The sequence below is a fragment of the Euprymna scolopes genome, chromosome 7, assembly GCF_053919585.1.
Source record: "Euprymna scolopes isolate OS-2025 chromosome 7, ASM5391958v1, whole genome shotgun sequence".
In the NCBI taxonomy this organism is placed as follows: Eukaryota; Metazoa; Mollusca; class Cephalopoda; order Sepiida; family Sepiolidae; genus Euprymna; species Euprymna scolopes.
The window spans coordinates 17,707,873-17,725,026 of record NC_136488.1 but is presented as its reverse complement, the minus strand read 5'-3'; the positions used below and the strand labels follow the sequence as shown (position 1 = coordinate 17,725,026).

Below are 17,154 nucleotides of genomic sequence, written 5' to 3'. Positions count from 1 at the left end.
TTGTATGCAGTTCATGGCTACAAAGTTTCTGTGATTCACATGCTTTTACATCTGCTTGGATATACCTATCATCATTAATTAGTAATAGTTTAGTGCGAGTCCTAAATATTGATATGACTAACCCTAAGGTTAATTTCTTGTGTACAGTGAACTCAAGTACAAGATGTAGTATTTATTCCCCCAAATTAAAAACTCTCTTTATATTTTACATATGCATCGTCTATTGTTGTTGTTCCAATTAGTTAACTCCCCACAAGAACAGAATTAGACACAAGGTAGGTTTTTAATGTAGGAAAAATCTAGTTTCCCCAAAAGGGTGCTATGGACTTGGACAAAAACATGTTTTCATTTATTTTGTTGTTAACGAAAATAAATATGGTAAAATAATGATTTTCTTAGATTTTCTATTGACCATCTTTAAAAAAAAAAAAAAGTTCCAGTCTTTAAATAGAAAATTATGAACTTGACTTACTGACTTTTTTTATGGGGGTTGTTTGTAAAGATGGTTACTATATTTTTCTTGGTTAATTCTTATTCCAGTTATGAAACTTGCTAAGTGTATTCATGAGGGCTTTCAATAAGTTTCTAGACTGTCTTTGTACATGCATTTAAAATTGTCGTAAACTCTTGAAAATTTAGTATGTTATTGTTATGTATCTTATGAGATGACTGACCAATTTCTATGATTCCAAGTTCAAAGGAACAGCTGCAGCAGGAATTAGAATATACCCTACTAAAGCCTGATTATCACAGCTGGTGAATTTTAAAAATGTAATCTGAATATGACGACACTTTAGAAGAATGATATGCAATAAAATTTTAGTTTAAACTTGGAAAAAATGCCACAGAAACATATAGAATGCTTCAGACTGCTTTGAACCATTTTGCATGAATCGAGCATCCGTTGTTGAGTGGCATAAGAAATTTAAGGAAGGCAGGGAGTCTGTAAGGGATGATGAGAGGTGTGGGAGGAGTAAGGAAGTCAGAACACCAGAGTTGATTGGCCAAATAAAGAATTTCATAGATAAGAACCGTCGTGTGTCTATAGAGACAATAAGTACACAGTTTGATGTCAGTGGAAGAGATGAAGGCTGTGACAAGGGTCATTGACATGCTCACACAAGAGGATTTTCATGGAGCCTTCCAGAAATTGTTGGATCAGTACAGCAAGTGTACTGCAGCCAGAGAAGATTACTTCGAAAGTGCCCATACGAAAAAAGTCTGGAAACTTATTGAAGGCACCTAGTATTAATAAGTTCTTGTCGAACATAGTTTAATTAAAAGAAAAAAAAGTTGTTTGTGAGTAATCTCGAAACCTATTTTACTCTAAATAATTTATGTGACTGAAATAGGAGAGAGCCCATTTGTACTCTTAAACAAAAAATGAAAGCATTAATTCATGCATGTAGTTCTTTCCTACAAAAGAAACCAACCAAATGGGGGAAAAGTTTCTCTCTACTTCTGACCTATTTTTTTTTTTTTTAGTTTGTTATTTTATTAGTCAAGGGAAGCAATCTGATTATTAATAAGTCGATGTGGCATCGTCAAACGTCAAATTGAGTGGATTTTGTTGCAGTGGCTGCCTTTCCGGACTTGAATTGTCTCCGAATTATGGTGTCTACCGTCTAATGGAAGATAAGAAACGTGAGAAGAAGGTAGCCAATATTCGATGAAAATTTTTATTTTATTTAAACTTCATAAACTTTTCTGCCATGGAAAATAGAAACTCCCCCCTCGCGTAGTCGCGTCATTTTTAGCCGCAGTTTCGCATTGTTGTTTTGAAAACACAACTTGTTTCCAAAAGTTTTAAAACTTTTTTTTTTTTTTTTACAAATATTATAACAAAAGTATTATTTTCTTTTTTGATTAAATATTGCCGCTAGATTTTTTTTTCATTATGCAGCTTAAATTTAATAGAAAAGGATGTGTTTGAAAATAATAACAATAATAAAAACAATCCTAAAAGGCTAACTTTTTGACATCCACTATTAGTTTCTTTTATTTCGTTGAACTTTGCGGACAATAATAGTAGTAAAATAAATAAATATTTAAAAATAGTAGCAGTAAAAAAAAAAAAAAAAAAAAATATATTGTGTTTATGCTTGGAAATTTTCGTGTTATTTTTTAAATAGTATTTTAAAGTTAAATTCAAGTTTTACGGCATTTTTTTTTGTTTATTGTTAGGTGAAAGCACAGAATAATAACTTTAACAGAACACATTCCCCTCCCATGTTAAGAATGGTTTTCTAAATGTTATTATTAAGCATGATAACTTCTCTGTATAAGCACCATAAATATTTAGGTAATTATTGTTATAACGGACAAAAATTAATTAAAAAGTTGGAAAATTAGTTAAAAACCGATTTATTTTGATTTACCTGCTCATTTGTAAGGTGAACACATATTTAATATACATTATAAGCATTTGAAGATGACGTAATAGCGATTCTTAGCAAATTAGCCATCTTTGGTAATATTACCGACTAAAAGAAAATAATTGCTTTGCTGAGAAATAAGCGAAATTTTCAACTCGTATGAGGTCCTGGATATGACCTTAAACTATATCCGATGGTGAGGGCCCCAGCTTGCAGGCCTTAGGGAGTGTGGAGCCACCCTTTAATTGCCATTGCTCCCAGGTCCACTCTGACCCGGAGTGGTAGCACCTGTTAGGGTCCCAACTATGGGTTAAATAGAATACGACTTAAAAAACAAATATACTATATTAAAAAATCGTTCTTCAAAATCACCAGATTCGGCATTAAATAACCTGAAAAGGGTTGATATGCCGTAAAACAAAACAACCAACCAACCAAATCAACTCGTATGATATGTGGGTAATGTCGCTACATAGGGTTTGCGCGTGACATGAGAAAAATAAGGCATTCACAATGTCTCTTATCTTAAATATTATTACTTGAGAAGTCATTTTGTGTAAAAAGTTAATTTATTTTATCCCTCAAAACTTGAGAAATGCACGATTAAAACAGTCTGGAGTGGAATGGGGACAAAAATGGATGGTCATATTCAGTGCTGTCAAGACTAAGCTTGTTTCCTTTAATAATTGTAAGAAACCTTCTCAACCACCAATAGTTATGGTTAAGGACACATTACCTGAAAGTATTTCGTTTAAACTTCTCGACTTAACGTTCACAGGTAACATGCGTTGGAACAGATACATTGAAGGCATTGTCGCCACTGCTGCGAGGAAGGAGGGATCTCTACTATGCTAGACAGTTTGATTTTCAGTGCTTCTGTTCTGTCTCGAAAGACAAAGGATACTCCCTGTAGGGTCAGCTGCATGCATAATTGTGTGGCAAAGGTTGCGCAATCTCCAACCACACATCTCCTGGATCGGCACTGCTTGAGTCCAGTGGCAAGGTGAAGTCCAGGATAACTGGAAACAATGCTGAGACAAGTGGAGAGCACATACAGCGCTTGGAATTCCCAAATTAGTCACCCATTTTAGTAATGGCCAGACTCATTACTCATTATTGCTTAACTTCGGTGATCTGACGGGAACCGGTGTGTCAAATGTGATGCCGTAAGCTAGACAGTTACTTAGGCCTGAAAGTATCCTGTACCTCTACAAGGGCACCATTCGCCCATGTATGGAGTATTATTGTCACATTTGGGCTGGTGCATCTGCTACTAGTCTCTTGCTCCAAGATAGGGTTCAAAAGAGGGTTGCCAACCTAATTGGTCCAGAACTATCAGATAGGCTTCAGCTACTGTCCCATTGACAAAATGTTGCATCCCTCTGCCTTTTTGTTGCATTTGTTAAAGAGTTTAGACATAACAGGAGTGACCTAAGCGAAGCATTTTTAATAGTACAGCCGGGATGAGGTTAGGTCCACATGCTTTTGAGGTATCTAGGTTTTTTATAATATCATGTACTAGGTGATCTTCAGATCATCTAGCGTGGTTTCTGTCTGCAGAGGAAAATCAGGGAAGGAATAGCTTACTAGGTCCAAGGTAGAGTTTGAGGCAAACTGACGGGCAAGAATGTTAGCTTTCTCAGTTGCTGTGCAAACAACCTCATGATAGTGGGGGTATTGTCGATTGCCCATTATTTACTACACTATTGTAGATTTTCCAGAAATCACGAGTTCCCAGTTTTTGCGTTTCAATGCGTTTCTGGTGTTTTTAGTATATTTACTCTTAGCTGTTGCTACTTCTTTCTTGCAATTATTTCTAGCTTCTATATACTTTTGTCTGTTTGTACAGGACTTATGCTGGATAAATCTACGGTATGCATGTTGTCTTTGAGCAATGGCAGCTGCGCATGCAGAAGTAAACCATTGGGGAGAGTGAGGTTTGCTATAGAACTTCCGTGGAGGAACATGTGCTTCAATTGCTGCTTTGAACCATTCAGTAGTTTCAATTACACACTGTTCTGCTGGAAGAGAAAAGATATTTCCCTATGAGGCGTCTCTAATGTGATCTTTAATGGCATTCCAGTCAGCCTTACTGTAGTACCTTGTCGTTTTGAGCAATGGTTCTTCAACTTGGGATCGAGAGTTTAGAGTAATGTCTATCATTATCACAGCATGATCAGCCTTCCCGAGTGGGTAATGAGCATTTGTTACACAATCATCTGGAACAGTTGTCAGAAATAGATCTAAAAGTGAGACAAAGTTATGGATGACACCACCAGCTGTGTCAGTGTAGTTAGAGAAGCCAAGCCAATTTCTGTGGTGATCATTAAAGTCACTAAATACATGTATTTGGGTGCTAGTGTCAAGGGAGATTGCTACATCTATCTGGACCTTTCTGCTTGTGCTGCAATAAAACTCAAATTCACTTGTGATGTTAGGATGTATGAAAGTGTAAACTTTGGTCAACATTGGATTGTTCCTCCTGTAATAGAATTTTTTCGATGATCAGATTTCGATATTTATCTTTATTATTATTCACACACATGTACCATATGTAGCAAAGAGTGTTCTTAGATAGGTTATGTATGAAATATACATAACCTATCTAAGAACACTCTTTGCTACATATGGTACATGTGTGTGAATAATAATAAAGATAATAAAAAAATTCGACCCGGTTCAGAGTCCATAGGGAACAAACTTATGTACACAGAAAAAAAAATGTATATATATATACTAGCAGGGTGACCTGACAGTGCTCGAATTGAATGATGATCAACGAATTTCACACTCCCATATTTTAATTGTCATCAAAATCTGTGTTTCAATCAACTCGATTGATTGCTTGCTCTAGTTGGGACCTAATAATGTGCACCTGGAAGAAAATACACGTGCATCTCGCAGTGACAGTTCACAATACATTGTAGTCTACATTGCACTGTAGAGAATCTACTGTTGATTTTATAAAATTATTTTTATATATAATAGCTTGAATTAAAGTTTAAGATACAAAAGTCAAGTATCATGCTTCAGTTGTGTTCTAAACAGAAACATTCATTTCAAACACACTCCGGTCATATCAAAGAACCTACTGTTAACTTTATATGCTTTGCCTTACTGCTTGTGTGGTAACAAAACTTCTCAAATGCACTTGTGCTGTTAGATTGTGGAAGGCGTTTACTTTGGTTAAAACTGCCTGTTTTTTTCTTTTATCAGATTATTTCAATAATCGATTATTGATACTTATTGAAGACATTTCAATTCAAAACCTGTCTAAGAACACTGCCAGGTACATAAAGTACTTTTGTGTGAAATTTCATAAAAATCAGCTCAGCTGATTTGCCCATAGGAAAAGGACTCTCTCACACACACACAGTTCCTTTTATATATTAACTAGCAGTTCTGCCTGGCTTTGCTCAGGCTCTATGTACTGTTCATAACTTTATGTGCATATGTATATATTAAAAAGTGTGAATATGTATGGTAATGCCTTTCTATATAATAGGCTTCCTTAATGACCATGGAGAAAAGTTGGTAGAGACTGTAGACGTCAAATTTTTTTTTACTTTGACCCCAATTTTAACCCCTTAACATTTCTTGTTTTGGGCTAAAATTAAATTAAAATGTTTGACCCATGTCCAAGTAATCTACATTTAAAATTTCAAGTGTTTAGACCCAAAATTGGCAGAGAAGTTTGGTAGAGTTTGCAAAGGTCAACTCTTTCAACTTTGACCTTGGCAGCCAAATTTTCGTCCAAAAACTGATTAAAAAGCTTGCTGCATGTCTGAATACCCTTTATGTAAAATTTCAAATGTTTAGACCAAAATTGGCTAAATAGTTTGCTAGAGACCACAAAGGTAAAATCTTTTTAGCTCTCACCCATTGGAAGCCAAATTTTCAGCAAAAAGAAAATGATTAAAAAGCTTGCCCTATGTCTGAATACACTTCATGTAAAATTTCAAATGTTTGGACCAAAAATTGGCTGAGTAATTTGGTAGAGACTGCAGTGGTCAATTTTTTAAAACTTTGATCCCTATTATGATCCCTTAACATTTATTTGTTTTGGGCTCAAATTAGATGATAAAGTTAGCTTCATGTCCAAGTTATCTATATCTAAAATTTCAAGTGTTTAGATCCAAAATTGGCGGAGGAGTTTGGTAGAGCTCTTAAAGGTCAGCTTTGACCCCTTAACAGACAAATTTCTGGCCAAAAACTGATTAAAACGATTTCCCAAATCTCAATACCACTTATATCAAATCTCGAGTCTGTAGACTGAAAATTGACAAAGTAATTTAGTAGGGAAATGTACACAAACACACACAAACTCAGACAAACACACAGACATTTACACTTTTATAGATATATAAATAGATATCTAAAATAAAGTGATAAAGATAGAAACAAAAAATAATCTTTTTCAATAACCTATCAATATACAGAAAGCTCTACACGGATGAGTGGAGCAAATTTATACTCCTATAAATTTTGATATTCATATTAAAACCCCTTTTTTCTATTTATTTAAAAAGAAAATACAACTTTGTTATATATTGGTCATGGAATTGCATTCATCAGCAAAAGATCTAGCTAATTTGCATATTATTTTAAACATTTATTTTAATTAATTCGCTATCAGTTTTTTTTGGTTTTCTTATGGGATGATCATCTTTAGTCAACTATTATGTGTAATAATATTCTGCAGATATTCTACATGATTTATACTTGTGAAATATATGCGTAAAACGTTTATAGTAAACACAAACCTCTTTTTATATATATTTATGTATGCTTATATATATTTGTTTAAAAATTTTTCCTACCAAACTCCTCTGTCAGTTTTTGGTTACAGACATGAAACTTCATATATAGGGTATTCAAATCCATGGAAACCTTTATATTTGGGTTTTAGCCGGGGAAAATCAGTGCAAAAGTGTGAAAATTAAAAAAATGGAATTTGCTAAGTAAAGGTTGAACAACAGCATTACGAATATGCATGCATACCGTAATAGCTATTGGTTCATGTTTTAATTTTTAGCTTTGCAGCAAACATGTTTTCATAGTACAATCATTAACGTCAAAGGAAATCGTAAGCTAAACGTTTTGGTTGGTGGCGCATGAATCATGTTTTTTTTTAAAACTTTTTAAATCATTACTATATATTCGGTTCAATATAATATGATAATAAATACGAAATCTGCATTAATTAAAGTATCATATTTAAGCATATTTTACAACCGGACAATGCCAGGTGGCCTGCTAGTAATATAAAAAACAATTGAAGACAATTCAAATTTTAATAAAAATATTATTTGATTATACAAATCAATACAGAAAAACATATTAAATATAAAGAAAATTCTTTAGACTATGATATTTCAAAGCTGAATGCTTTTTATCAGAAGAGAAAAGAAGAGCAAAGTTATATTTAGCAAAACCAAATTAGCATAAAAACATTAATTTAGAAATAAAAAATATAGATCAAATAAAACTGTTTGAAAAGTATTTTCCTATAAAATGGAAAGGGGGAAAAAAACAAAAAACAAAAAAAACTGGCAGTGTCAAACCGTCTTCTTGTCGATACAACACACAAAAGTCTTTTTTCCTTTCTCTCAAATTGCAACAAACCCTCATTTATTCGATATTATCTCCCACCATTCGTTCTTGTTCTCGTTCTAAGTTATCCAACAAAAAACTCCATTCAACGCTCATGCTTTAGAATTCGTCCCATTTAACAGTTACCAATTGTGTACATATGCAAATTAATAGCACACGTTCACCAATGAGCAACCTACAAAATTATGCTTGTCTTTTCTTTTCTCTATTTTCTGCTGGCATTTTACAGGCTAAGCAAACACAGGGTCGATTTCTATTACATTTCCAAAATACACCGACAAAACAAAATTAATCTATAAACCATTCAAATTGTCTGTGTAATACTTGAAGTTTTTAAGAACTTTAAACAGAGATTTTTTTACTAAAGTAGCTGGATTTAGCATTAAATGACCCAAAGGAATTGATATGCCATAAAACAAAATCACCTTAACAAACTACTATATTCCCTTAATGACCTTTTTCTAAGCTGTTCTCATTGTTGTTGTTCTTCAGAGTCCTTATCGAAGTGCACATGATTCAGACATGTATGACAAGCTTGACTCAAGGAAAGGCTCCAAGCATTTATCCTCGGACTATCACGTCAACACACAAACACTGCTGGAAGGTTATGTTGAAAAGAAAGTCAGGGTAGGATGACAAATCATTTTTTGTTTTCTGTATTTTTTTTTGTATTTATTTTTGGATTAAACCTTTTGTTGAGCATGATTTCCATGTAGGAACATATAAATTGCTTTCATAGAAAATCCCAATTTTAGAAATATGCCTCCATAAGAAATCTGAGGGTGTGCTGCTATCTTCACTACTATTTTCTTTATATCTGTATATTTAAATATTTTTGTATGGCCAAATCATAATAATAATTAAAAGGAAATCTTCTCTTCTGAGGTACAACAAATGTGAAAAGTAGGACTTTTTGCTGCAACATTGCCTTGTTTGGCCTTTATTCCTCTAACAGTGCAGCTTGAAAGTTTGTAAAGTACTTTTTTTTTTTTATCACATTTTCACCCCAAACAAGGCGCATTGCCACTTTGGTGTAGGGGGCTACTTTCAGGGGCAGCAACTACTGGGGCACTATGTTGGGATTTGAGCAGCAAGATGTCGGTTCACGTTGCACTTGAACTTCTGCATGTCAGTACAGTTAGGGAAGCAGGAACTTGGAATGGAATTCCAGAGTCTAGCGGTTCTGGGGAAGAAACTACTGGAGTAGAAGGATTTTTTACATCATCCAGGGTGGGTGGAGCCGGCTCCAATAGTGTTAACCACATCTTGCATCAAAGCCGTCCACTCTCGTCAATCAACAGCAGAGTCAGCTGTATGATCTAGCCATTCGCGATTCCAGCATCGAACAACAAAAATACAAAGATTGGATATGAGTTCCATGTCTGAGTTGGCCACCTTGGTGCTTCCTCCAACCAGTGAGTGCATTGGATATCAGATAAACTCTTCACCAGGCCGGTGCAACATGTGGCCAAACCACTGGAGTCTCCTTTTGAGTAGAGTTTCTTTCTGCCCATCAATGTTACATTTAGCGTGGATGGTTGAGTTTGGAGTCTAGTTGGAAACGATAGTGATGGGAGACCTCAAGTTCATAAAGATCTTTGCACAATAATCAGGTCTCATATCCATAGTTATTGCGTAAGATGACGAGTATTATAAAGTGTAACAATAATACAAAGGACGGCATAAAAAAGTGTGAAACTGTTGTCTGACTACATATTTTAAAGATATGCAAAGAAGAAGAATAATCAAGAGGCAATAAACTAGAAAACCATTGATTTCTCTGTATAGGTTTGAATTCTGTTGATAATGTGTTTTTCTAATTAAAAATATGAAATGTTGTAAGCCTCCCGCCTTAGGTCAGTAGATGTGGCCTCTGACCCTGTTGAAAGTGCAATGGCAGAATATCGTCTTCTCCGGGAATGCTTAACAGGATTCTCAACGTTGCAGGCTTCGTGTCAATTTCTGCTGAAAATCAATTAGCTTCTCATGCAAGCCGAAAAGAAAACAAATTCAGGGGATTCTAGTCTACTAAAAATTTAATTCACAAAAATTACAGGTGTTTACATATGTACAATTGTTCAGTTCGATTACACCAGAAAAACAGTCCAAAATCTTATTCTTTGTTCTCCACGATGGCAGCCGTGATGGAGAGAGGGGGTGTGGCATTTCTTGGGAGTGTGTGTTTCTCTTGAGATTCGGCTTTGATCTGATCATTTCGGCTTGGGCATTTGCTTATATTGGAAGGTGATGGAGTGAGGTAAGCTGTTCCCCAGACCAATCAGAACTCAACACGTCCCTCGGGATATTCCCAAATCCTTTGTGTGTGTGCACCTCTGCAAGGCTTACGAATCTGGGATCAGAACCTGAATTTATTCACACGCTCAAAAGGTTAACACTTTGCCCCCTCGCACTCAGAAAGCCAGACATCCTGAGCACGGGCTCGTCAGGCCAAATGAATGTATGATTTCATTCTACGTTAATGTGACATCTTTTGTCACTTTTCGCAAACAATAAAATATATATCTGTTTTACAAAAGCACAACAAATCCATCCCTTTTGATAGGTTACTCGCTGCTGTCTGGGATCCAATTAACGCTTTACAGATAATCTTAGCATAATTACTCCGCCTTACTCAGTGGTTTAGCAGGTCTTAATCTCCCCACTGGAGTGTAATATTGCTCCCCTAGGTGGTCACGCCATATGTGTTAAATAAATATTTCACATTTTGATAAAATGTTTGCATTTAATATTGGGGCATGTTTATTTCTAATTTTTGTCTATAAATGTTCTTTTTATTTTGCTTTTCTCTGTAGTTTGCTGGTGTCGTGCCTGATGTTCAAATTGATGATCTCACGAACCGGACTGATGTTCTACGTATCATTGATGATGGAAAGGTATGTTTGCTTCGATTAAATTGTTTGTCAGAAAGACACAGAAAAATTCTAAAATATCATTTGTATTTTTTTTTAGAATGGAGCTGATATAACTGTACTAAATCTAATAATAAATAAAAAATAAAAGAATTGGATCGATTACAGTTGAAGGCAACCCAAAGACCCTCTTTTCATTGGCTATTAGACTGACATGTAGAGGAGGAAGTTATTCCTTTCCTTGGATTACTTCACTTACCTTTGATCCTCATTTTAAAATGAGGTATCAAATACTATTTATAGAGTCTTTGGTATAAACTGACTGAAGATTGACCCCCTGGTCTTCTAGCCCATGTTTTTACTGCTTTTTCATTCCAAACAAGGCACAGTGTCACTTGGATGTAAAGGGCTACTATTTCGGACATATATGGAGTTGAACAGCAAGGTGTCTGTTTACATTACACTTGAACTTCTGCATGTCAGTAAAGTCAGGAAAGCAGGGACCCAAGAGGGAATTCCAAAATCTAGAATTTTGAGGGAATAAAGCGTTTAAGTAGAAGGCTTTCCAACGTTTAAAGATCTCTACAGTGTAGTGGTGGGATTTTTCAGCTTGTCGGTTAATCAGGTGTATTTATGTCAATGTGGTACAAGTGCTTGTTGTTTGTACTTTCCATTAAAATACTTGTAAAATAGGCACAGGACTGCAACATTTTGTCGATAAGGCAGAGGTTGGAGTCTGGTTGACCCACTAAGCTGGCAACTCTTTTTTTGGACTCTGTCTAGGAATGAGAGACAAATAGCAGATGCACCAGACCAAATGTGGCAACAATACTCCATGCATGGGTAAATGATGGCATTGTAGAGGTTCAGAATATTTTCAGATGTAAGTAACTTTTTAGTACGGTAGAAAATATAATTAAGTCAATATAATTCAATTTAATAACAATTATACATGATGTCAAAGCAAAAACCAATTTACAGAAAATAAAACTTTCTCAGTTTTTTAGATGAGAATTGATAATTTGGATTATTTGGACTATTTTTTTTCATCTTGGATGTTATTTTCGTAAAGTTTCAGCCGATGTAACCTCTGATCTTTTTTCAATGCATCTTGTTGAACTCGCAAATTTCAGTGTTGAAATTTTAGTGTAATTTTGACAACATTCTGGTCATAGCACTCAAGAAATTTTAACTGAAAGTCACTCCTATCCTTGTAACAGAGCATCTATGGGCACATGTGAGAGAATCAGCAGCAGTCAAGGGATGGCTGCTGCTGGTAATACTTAGCAAAGGTATTACCACCAGCAGCCATTAAAGCGTGTATGCAAATTAGCAAGTGTGAGTAAGTTTGTCTCACAAAAAAAGAAGAAAAATACACCACGTTTTCGAGGAGAGAAGCAAGTTGCATGCCAGGTAAGATGGACATGTGAAAGTCGAGGGCGGGAAAGTGCTGGGCCTTTATAAGTGATGATCTAGTAGTATATAAAACAAATATCCACATGTCTAGATTAATCTTGTTCTTTCAGTCATAACTTGGTAGATGTCTAAAGTAAGTTTATTTTACTCATAGTATTGCCTTTAGTAAGGATTGAGCCATCAACCTTCATAGAACTGATTAACTTAGCATCTTTATCCAATATACCATGTGTGTAAAGTTAAAATGTAGAAAGAAAATAATTGATGATTATCTTTTGTCACTGTATGTTAACGATTTAGATGTTATTAATTTCAAAATAAATATTTTACAAAATAAAATAAACTTCCATAAATAGAATTTTGTTGCTATTGTCATAAACTTGAAAGTGAAATTCACTTTATCTTAATGATATCATCCAACGAACCTTAGACATTGCTGGATTCCTGTTGATTCACAACAGAGGGGATGGTAAATGGCCTGATGGTATGATGGTATTTCCCTTTGTAAACAGCAAACCACTTATATGGAATACAACTTGTGCCAATACGTTATCACCCTTGTTTCTGACAGAATTAGTAACAAAACTTGGACATGCAGCTATGACAGCAGAGAACCACAGACATTCAAAATATTCCGGCCTTCTTGACAGATTTGTGTTTCTACCAATGCTATGGGGGCAAGGGGGCAACAGGTCTTGGCACATGTGACTTCGTCACCAGCTTAGAACTGTTAATGATAGGCCATACCAAGGACCAACATGAATTAACTTGACTTAATGAGTGTCTCTCCATCATCATTATTCATGGAAACACCTTCAGCCTTCTCTCAGCTTGTGAAGCCAACATTTTATTATATAAATTACTAGGGGGGGGGTACCCGGTGTTGCCCGGGTGTTTAGAGGTGTGTGTGCTAGGGGAATCAAAACATAAGAATAAGCGAAGTAAATATTTTTAAATATTAAAATATTAAATATTTTATATAAAAAAATGTTAAAACTTTAAAAAATCGAACGTTAAAACTTCTTTAAAAAAAGCTGAAAAATAAAAACAAAAAAAAACATAGAACGTGAAAAATGGCTTAAATAGCCCTGTTTCAATATTAAACATTTAAAAATCGAAAAAAAAAGACATCTCACACCAAAATTCGAACCCAAAACTTTAGATAATGAGGCCACGCTCTAATGAACTGAGCTAAGACGACGTTGACAAAATTAGGTCGCTTTTATTTAATATCTAAACTAAATCATGTTCCGATGTCATTTGCGCATGCGTAGAAGCGAACTTGTCATGAGAGGATGGTTTTTTGCTGCCTACTCCCTGTAGAAAACTGATGATTTTAAGGTAAAGGAATTAATGTTTTTGGCCAATTTTTCGGGCGAAGGATCGAGCTTTAAAATGATACAAATCTCGTGAAAATCCGTGACCTGTGCCGAAAGTTTTTGCGAGACATACAAACGCACATACAAACATACACTGGCCTGACTTTCACAAAAAACACTCATCGTTGAAACCACTATCAATAATTTCTCCCACTCTTTATCTGTGCCTAAACCTAAATGTAGATTCCATGAACAAAGTTTCTTTCTTAGAACTGCATGCCTGTTGAATTCTGTTCCATCTTCCTGCTTTCTAATTGACTACAATATGTTCATCTTCAAGTCTAACATGAACAAATTTTTAATGAGCCACCCTCTTAAGTAATCCAATTTACCCAATTCCCACTACTAACGATTACTACGACATTTTTCCATTGACTACTGTACACTCATTAACTTTATCCTCGAGTAACCTCCAGGCTTTGATAAGTGGTGACTCCTTTGTAAAAAAAAAAATATTGTTACATTCCTGAAATGCTATTGACGTTGGCCATTTTCTCATTTTGATTAATACAGGCTAACCCCAAAAAACGGGCTCCAACTCTAATTAGGCTTCATTTCTTAGTGTTTTGTCCGAATGAAATGAAACTTTGGTCATAACTAGTTTATTATATTCAAAACATCACATCAAAAGACTAGGGTTTCTGGCCTTTTTTTCTCCGTTCTACAGCATATGTTCTAGATGGCCTCCATTTAGCTCCATGCATTTCTTGAGGCACAGCATGAAGTTGTTTTTTTTTTATGACGTTCTTACAAACTGAATTGGTAATGGCTCTCATCTCCTCTCTGATGGCTTCCTTGAGTTCCGTGATGGTTCTGGGTTTCCCTGTGTAGACCCTATCCTTAAGATAGCCCCAAAGAAAAAAATCTGGGGGACTTAGGCCCGGGCTATGGGGTGCCCACTCAAAATCAGTCAAGACTGATCACTCGGCCTCCGAAGTTCTCTTTCAGCCAATCTTGGGACAGGTTTGAGGTGTGAGAACTTGCTCCATCCTGCTGGAACCAGAACTTGCTCATCCCTGACGGGTAGATGGTCTGGAGCTCACTCTTGAAGGTTTTGAGAACCTCCACATACCGCTCCTTGGTGACTGTCACTGCTGCGCCAGATTCTTCGATGAAGATTGGTCCGATGATGCCTCTGGCCAAGATTGCAGTCCACACCGTGCACTTAGGAGAGTGCAGGGGCTTCGTGGCTACTTCATTGGGTCTGGAGGACCTCGAGAAGACATTTGTCTTGGAGTTCACCTTTCCATCAAGATGGAAGTGGGCTTCATCTGAGGTTCAAAGGAGGTTAAGGAAACTTGGTGTCTCCTCGATCTTCTTGAGCATCTTGACTGCCATAGCCCTCCTCTGCTTCTTGTCTGAGGCTGTAAGGGTCTGCAGCATCTGTATTTTGTATGGGTAAGCCCTGATATCGTTCGCCAGCACTCTCCTGCAAGTCTCACAGGACATACCGAGGGACTGACTTCGCTTACGCACAGAGCATTTCAGACTCTGCTGGAGAAACTCTCTCACTCTTTCGACCAGCTCAGCTGTTTGCTTCTTGGGACGTCCCGAGTGGCTTGGATGGTTCTCTCTGGCAGCGTTGAGGTTTTCCACGGTCCCATACTTCTCGAAATGGTCCACCCAGTTCTGAATTCTGCTTTTGGATGGAGCCTTTTCACATTCGAACTGATACATGAAACTGTCCAGTGTATTCTCTGTCCCAGCTCCCACTGGGGTCTTGGTGTGCTCATGGTCGTTGATTCTGCCATGTCCTGTAAAATAAGAGCAATCAGTGAATAAATAATCGAGATATCACATAAAGTGTACACAGGGCCCGTTTTTTTTTGGTCACCCTGTAGGTCTTGTTCTTGTTTTGTTATTTACTTTTTAGTGTATACTAGTTTGGGTGTCCGGCGTTGCCCGGGTGTTTCAAAGTGTGTGTTTAGCAGAAAAAAAAAAGTGGTAATAGGCAGGCAGGCTCGAACCCATACAGCAAAAGAGGAAAAGAATATGAAAAATAAGCATGACATCTTTGCCGTTGCTCCATCCCCAAACTGGAAGTCGCGAAGATTTAAATTAAGGCTAGTCAATAAAAAAGAAGGGATGACTTTCGAAAATATTGGCCAAAAAAGCGACCTTTCCGTGTAGAAAAGTGCCCAGTTAAAGGTAAAGGAATTAATGTTTTTAGCCAATTTTTCGATATTTGTCGTCCGAAGGATTGAGCTTCAAAACGATACCAATCTCATGAAAATCTGTTGGCTCTGTCAAAAGTTTTAGGCAAACATACATACATACATACATACATACGTACATACAGTTAAACAGATAGGTGAGATTTATATTACAGATAATTTAACTGTAATCAAAAGTTTAATTTGTTGAATAAATTTTCTTGTTTTGTTTTATAAATTTATTTATTTAAAGGACATTAATCTGACAATCATGTTTATGGTAAGGATACTCATTTTATTTTTAAAAGATATAAATTGTTACAATAAATAAATGGAAATGTTAAAACGTTTTATTTATTTAAAAAATACTTAGTTTGTTTATAGTAAAAAAATTGTAACATTTATTAATCTGATTATTTTATGATAAAGATAATTTTTAAAAGATAAAGTTTTAAGATAAAAATGTTAAAACGTTTTATTTATTTAAAAACAATATTTAGTTAATGGATAAGAAGAAAGAATTTGGTTGGTAAAAAGTAACATTTTCACTTGATTGTGATGCTAGTATTAAAACTAATACAAATGTTAAAATTTTAAATTAAAATTCAAATCAATATTAGTTTAGTTAAACAAAGAAAAATATTGAATTGTGAACATTTTTGAACATTATTAAGTTTGTTGATCTTTGCAAGAGTAAAACTTCCTCAAATTATTTAAATTTAGATTTTGAATTCATATTATTTCAACGTCTTATGTACAACATGAAAAGAAACTGGAATTTTGGGAAGATTGTCATCATTTCTGTAATTATAAAAGCAACCAAACAAGCTAAAATCTTTCTGATTCTGATTTTGAATTATTGTTGTTCCAACACAACTTACGACACTATTTTTTGTTCTGTCTTTAAATAAATGAATAATTTTCTTTTAAATGTTTGTAGAAGCAAGGGATTGTCCACTATCATACAACAGAAAAGGAACATGGCGCCAGTTTCACATTGAATGTTCATAACATAAAACTTATGTTACACAGAGTAAGTAAAACGTTTCAAAGTTTCCAGAAAAATCTATTTAATTTATGAAGACTGTTATTTATTTGTTGATTTAAAATTCCAATTTTTGAGTATCATTTTCTACTCTCTTCTTAAAATTTGTTTTTTTTTTCATTCACACGTACAGGATGTTATCTTTATATAAAAGTGGTTACTGAGTTTTGACTATGGATATATTTCATCCATGAATTGAAGTGGTGAGGATGAGGTTAAGTAATTTCAGTGACCTAAAAATCATCTATCTTTAAGGTTTTTTTCTTTTTTTCATATGAAATAATTACTTTATATTCATTTATT

The 17,154-nt window shown here is 35.1% G+C and overlaps 1 protein-coding gene across 1 annotated transcript in view; it reads left to right on the top strand.

The window, feature by feature from the left end:
• Positions 1-1,537: 1,537 nt before the first annotated feature.
• The window catches only part of LOC145279616 (cerebral cavernous malformations protein 2 homolog), a 32,824-nt gene continuing 17,207 nt past the window's right edge, over positions 1,538-17,154 (top strand). Inside the window, exons 1-4 of the mRNA XM_080130818.1 lie at positions 1,538-1,655; positions 8,481-8,615; positions 10,802-10,882; positions 16,747-16,839. Of these exons, the coding sequence (XP_079986944.1) occupies positions 1,629-1,655; positions 8,481-8,615; positions 10,802-10,882; positions 16,747-16,839 (336 nt within the window). The 5' untranslated portion in view covers positions 1,538-1,628. The remainder of the gene's footprint in view (positions 1,656-8,480; positions 8,616-10,801; positions 10,883-16,746; positions 16,840-17,154) is intronic.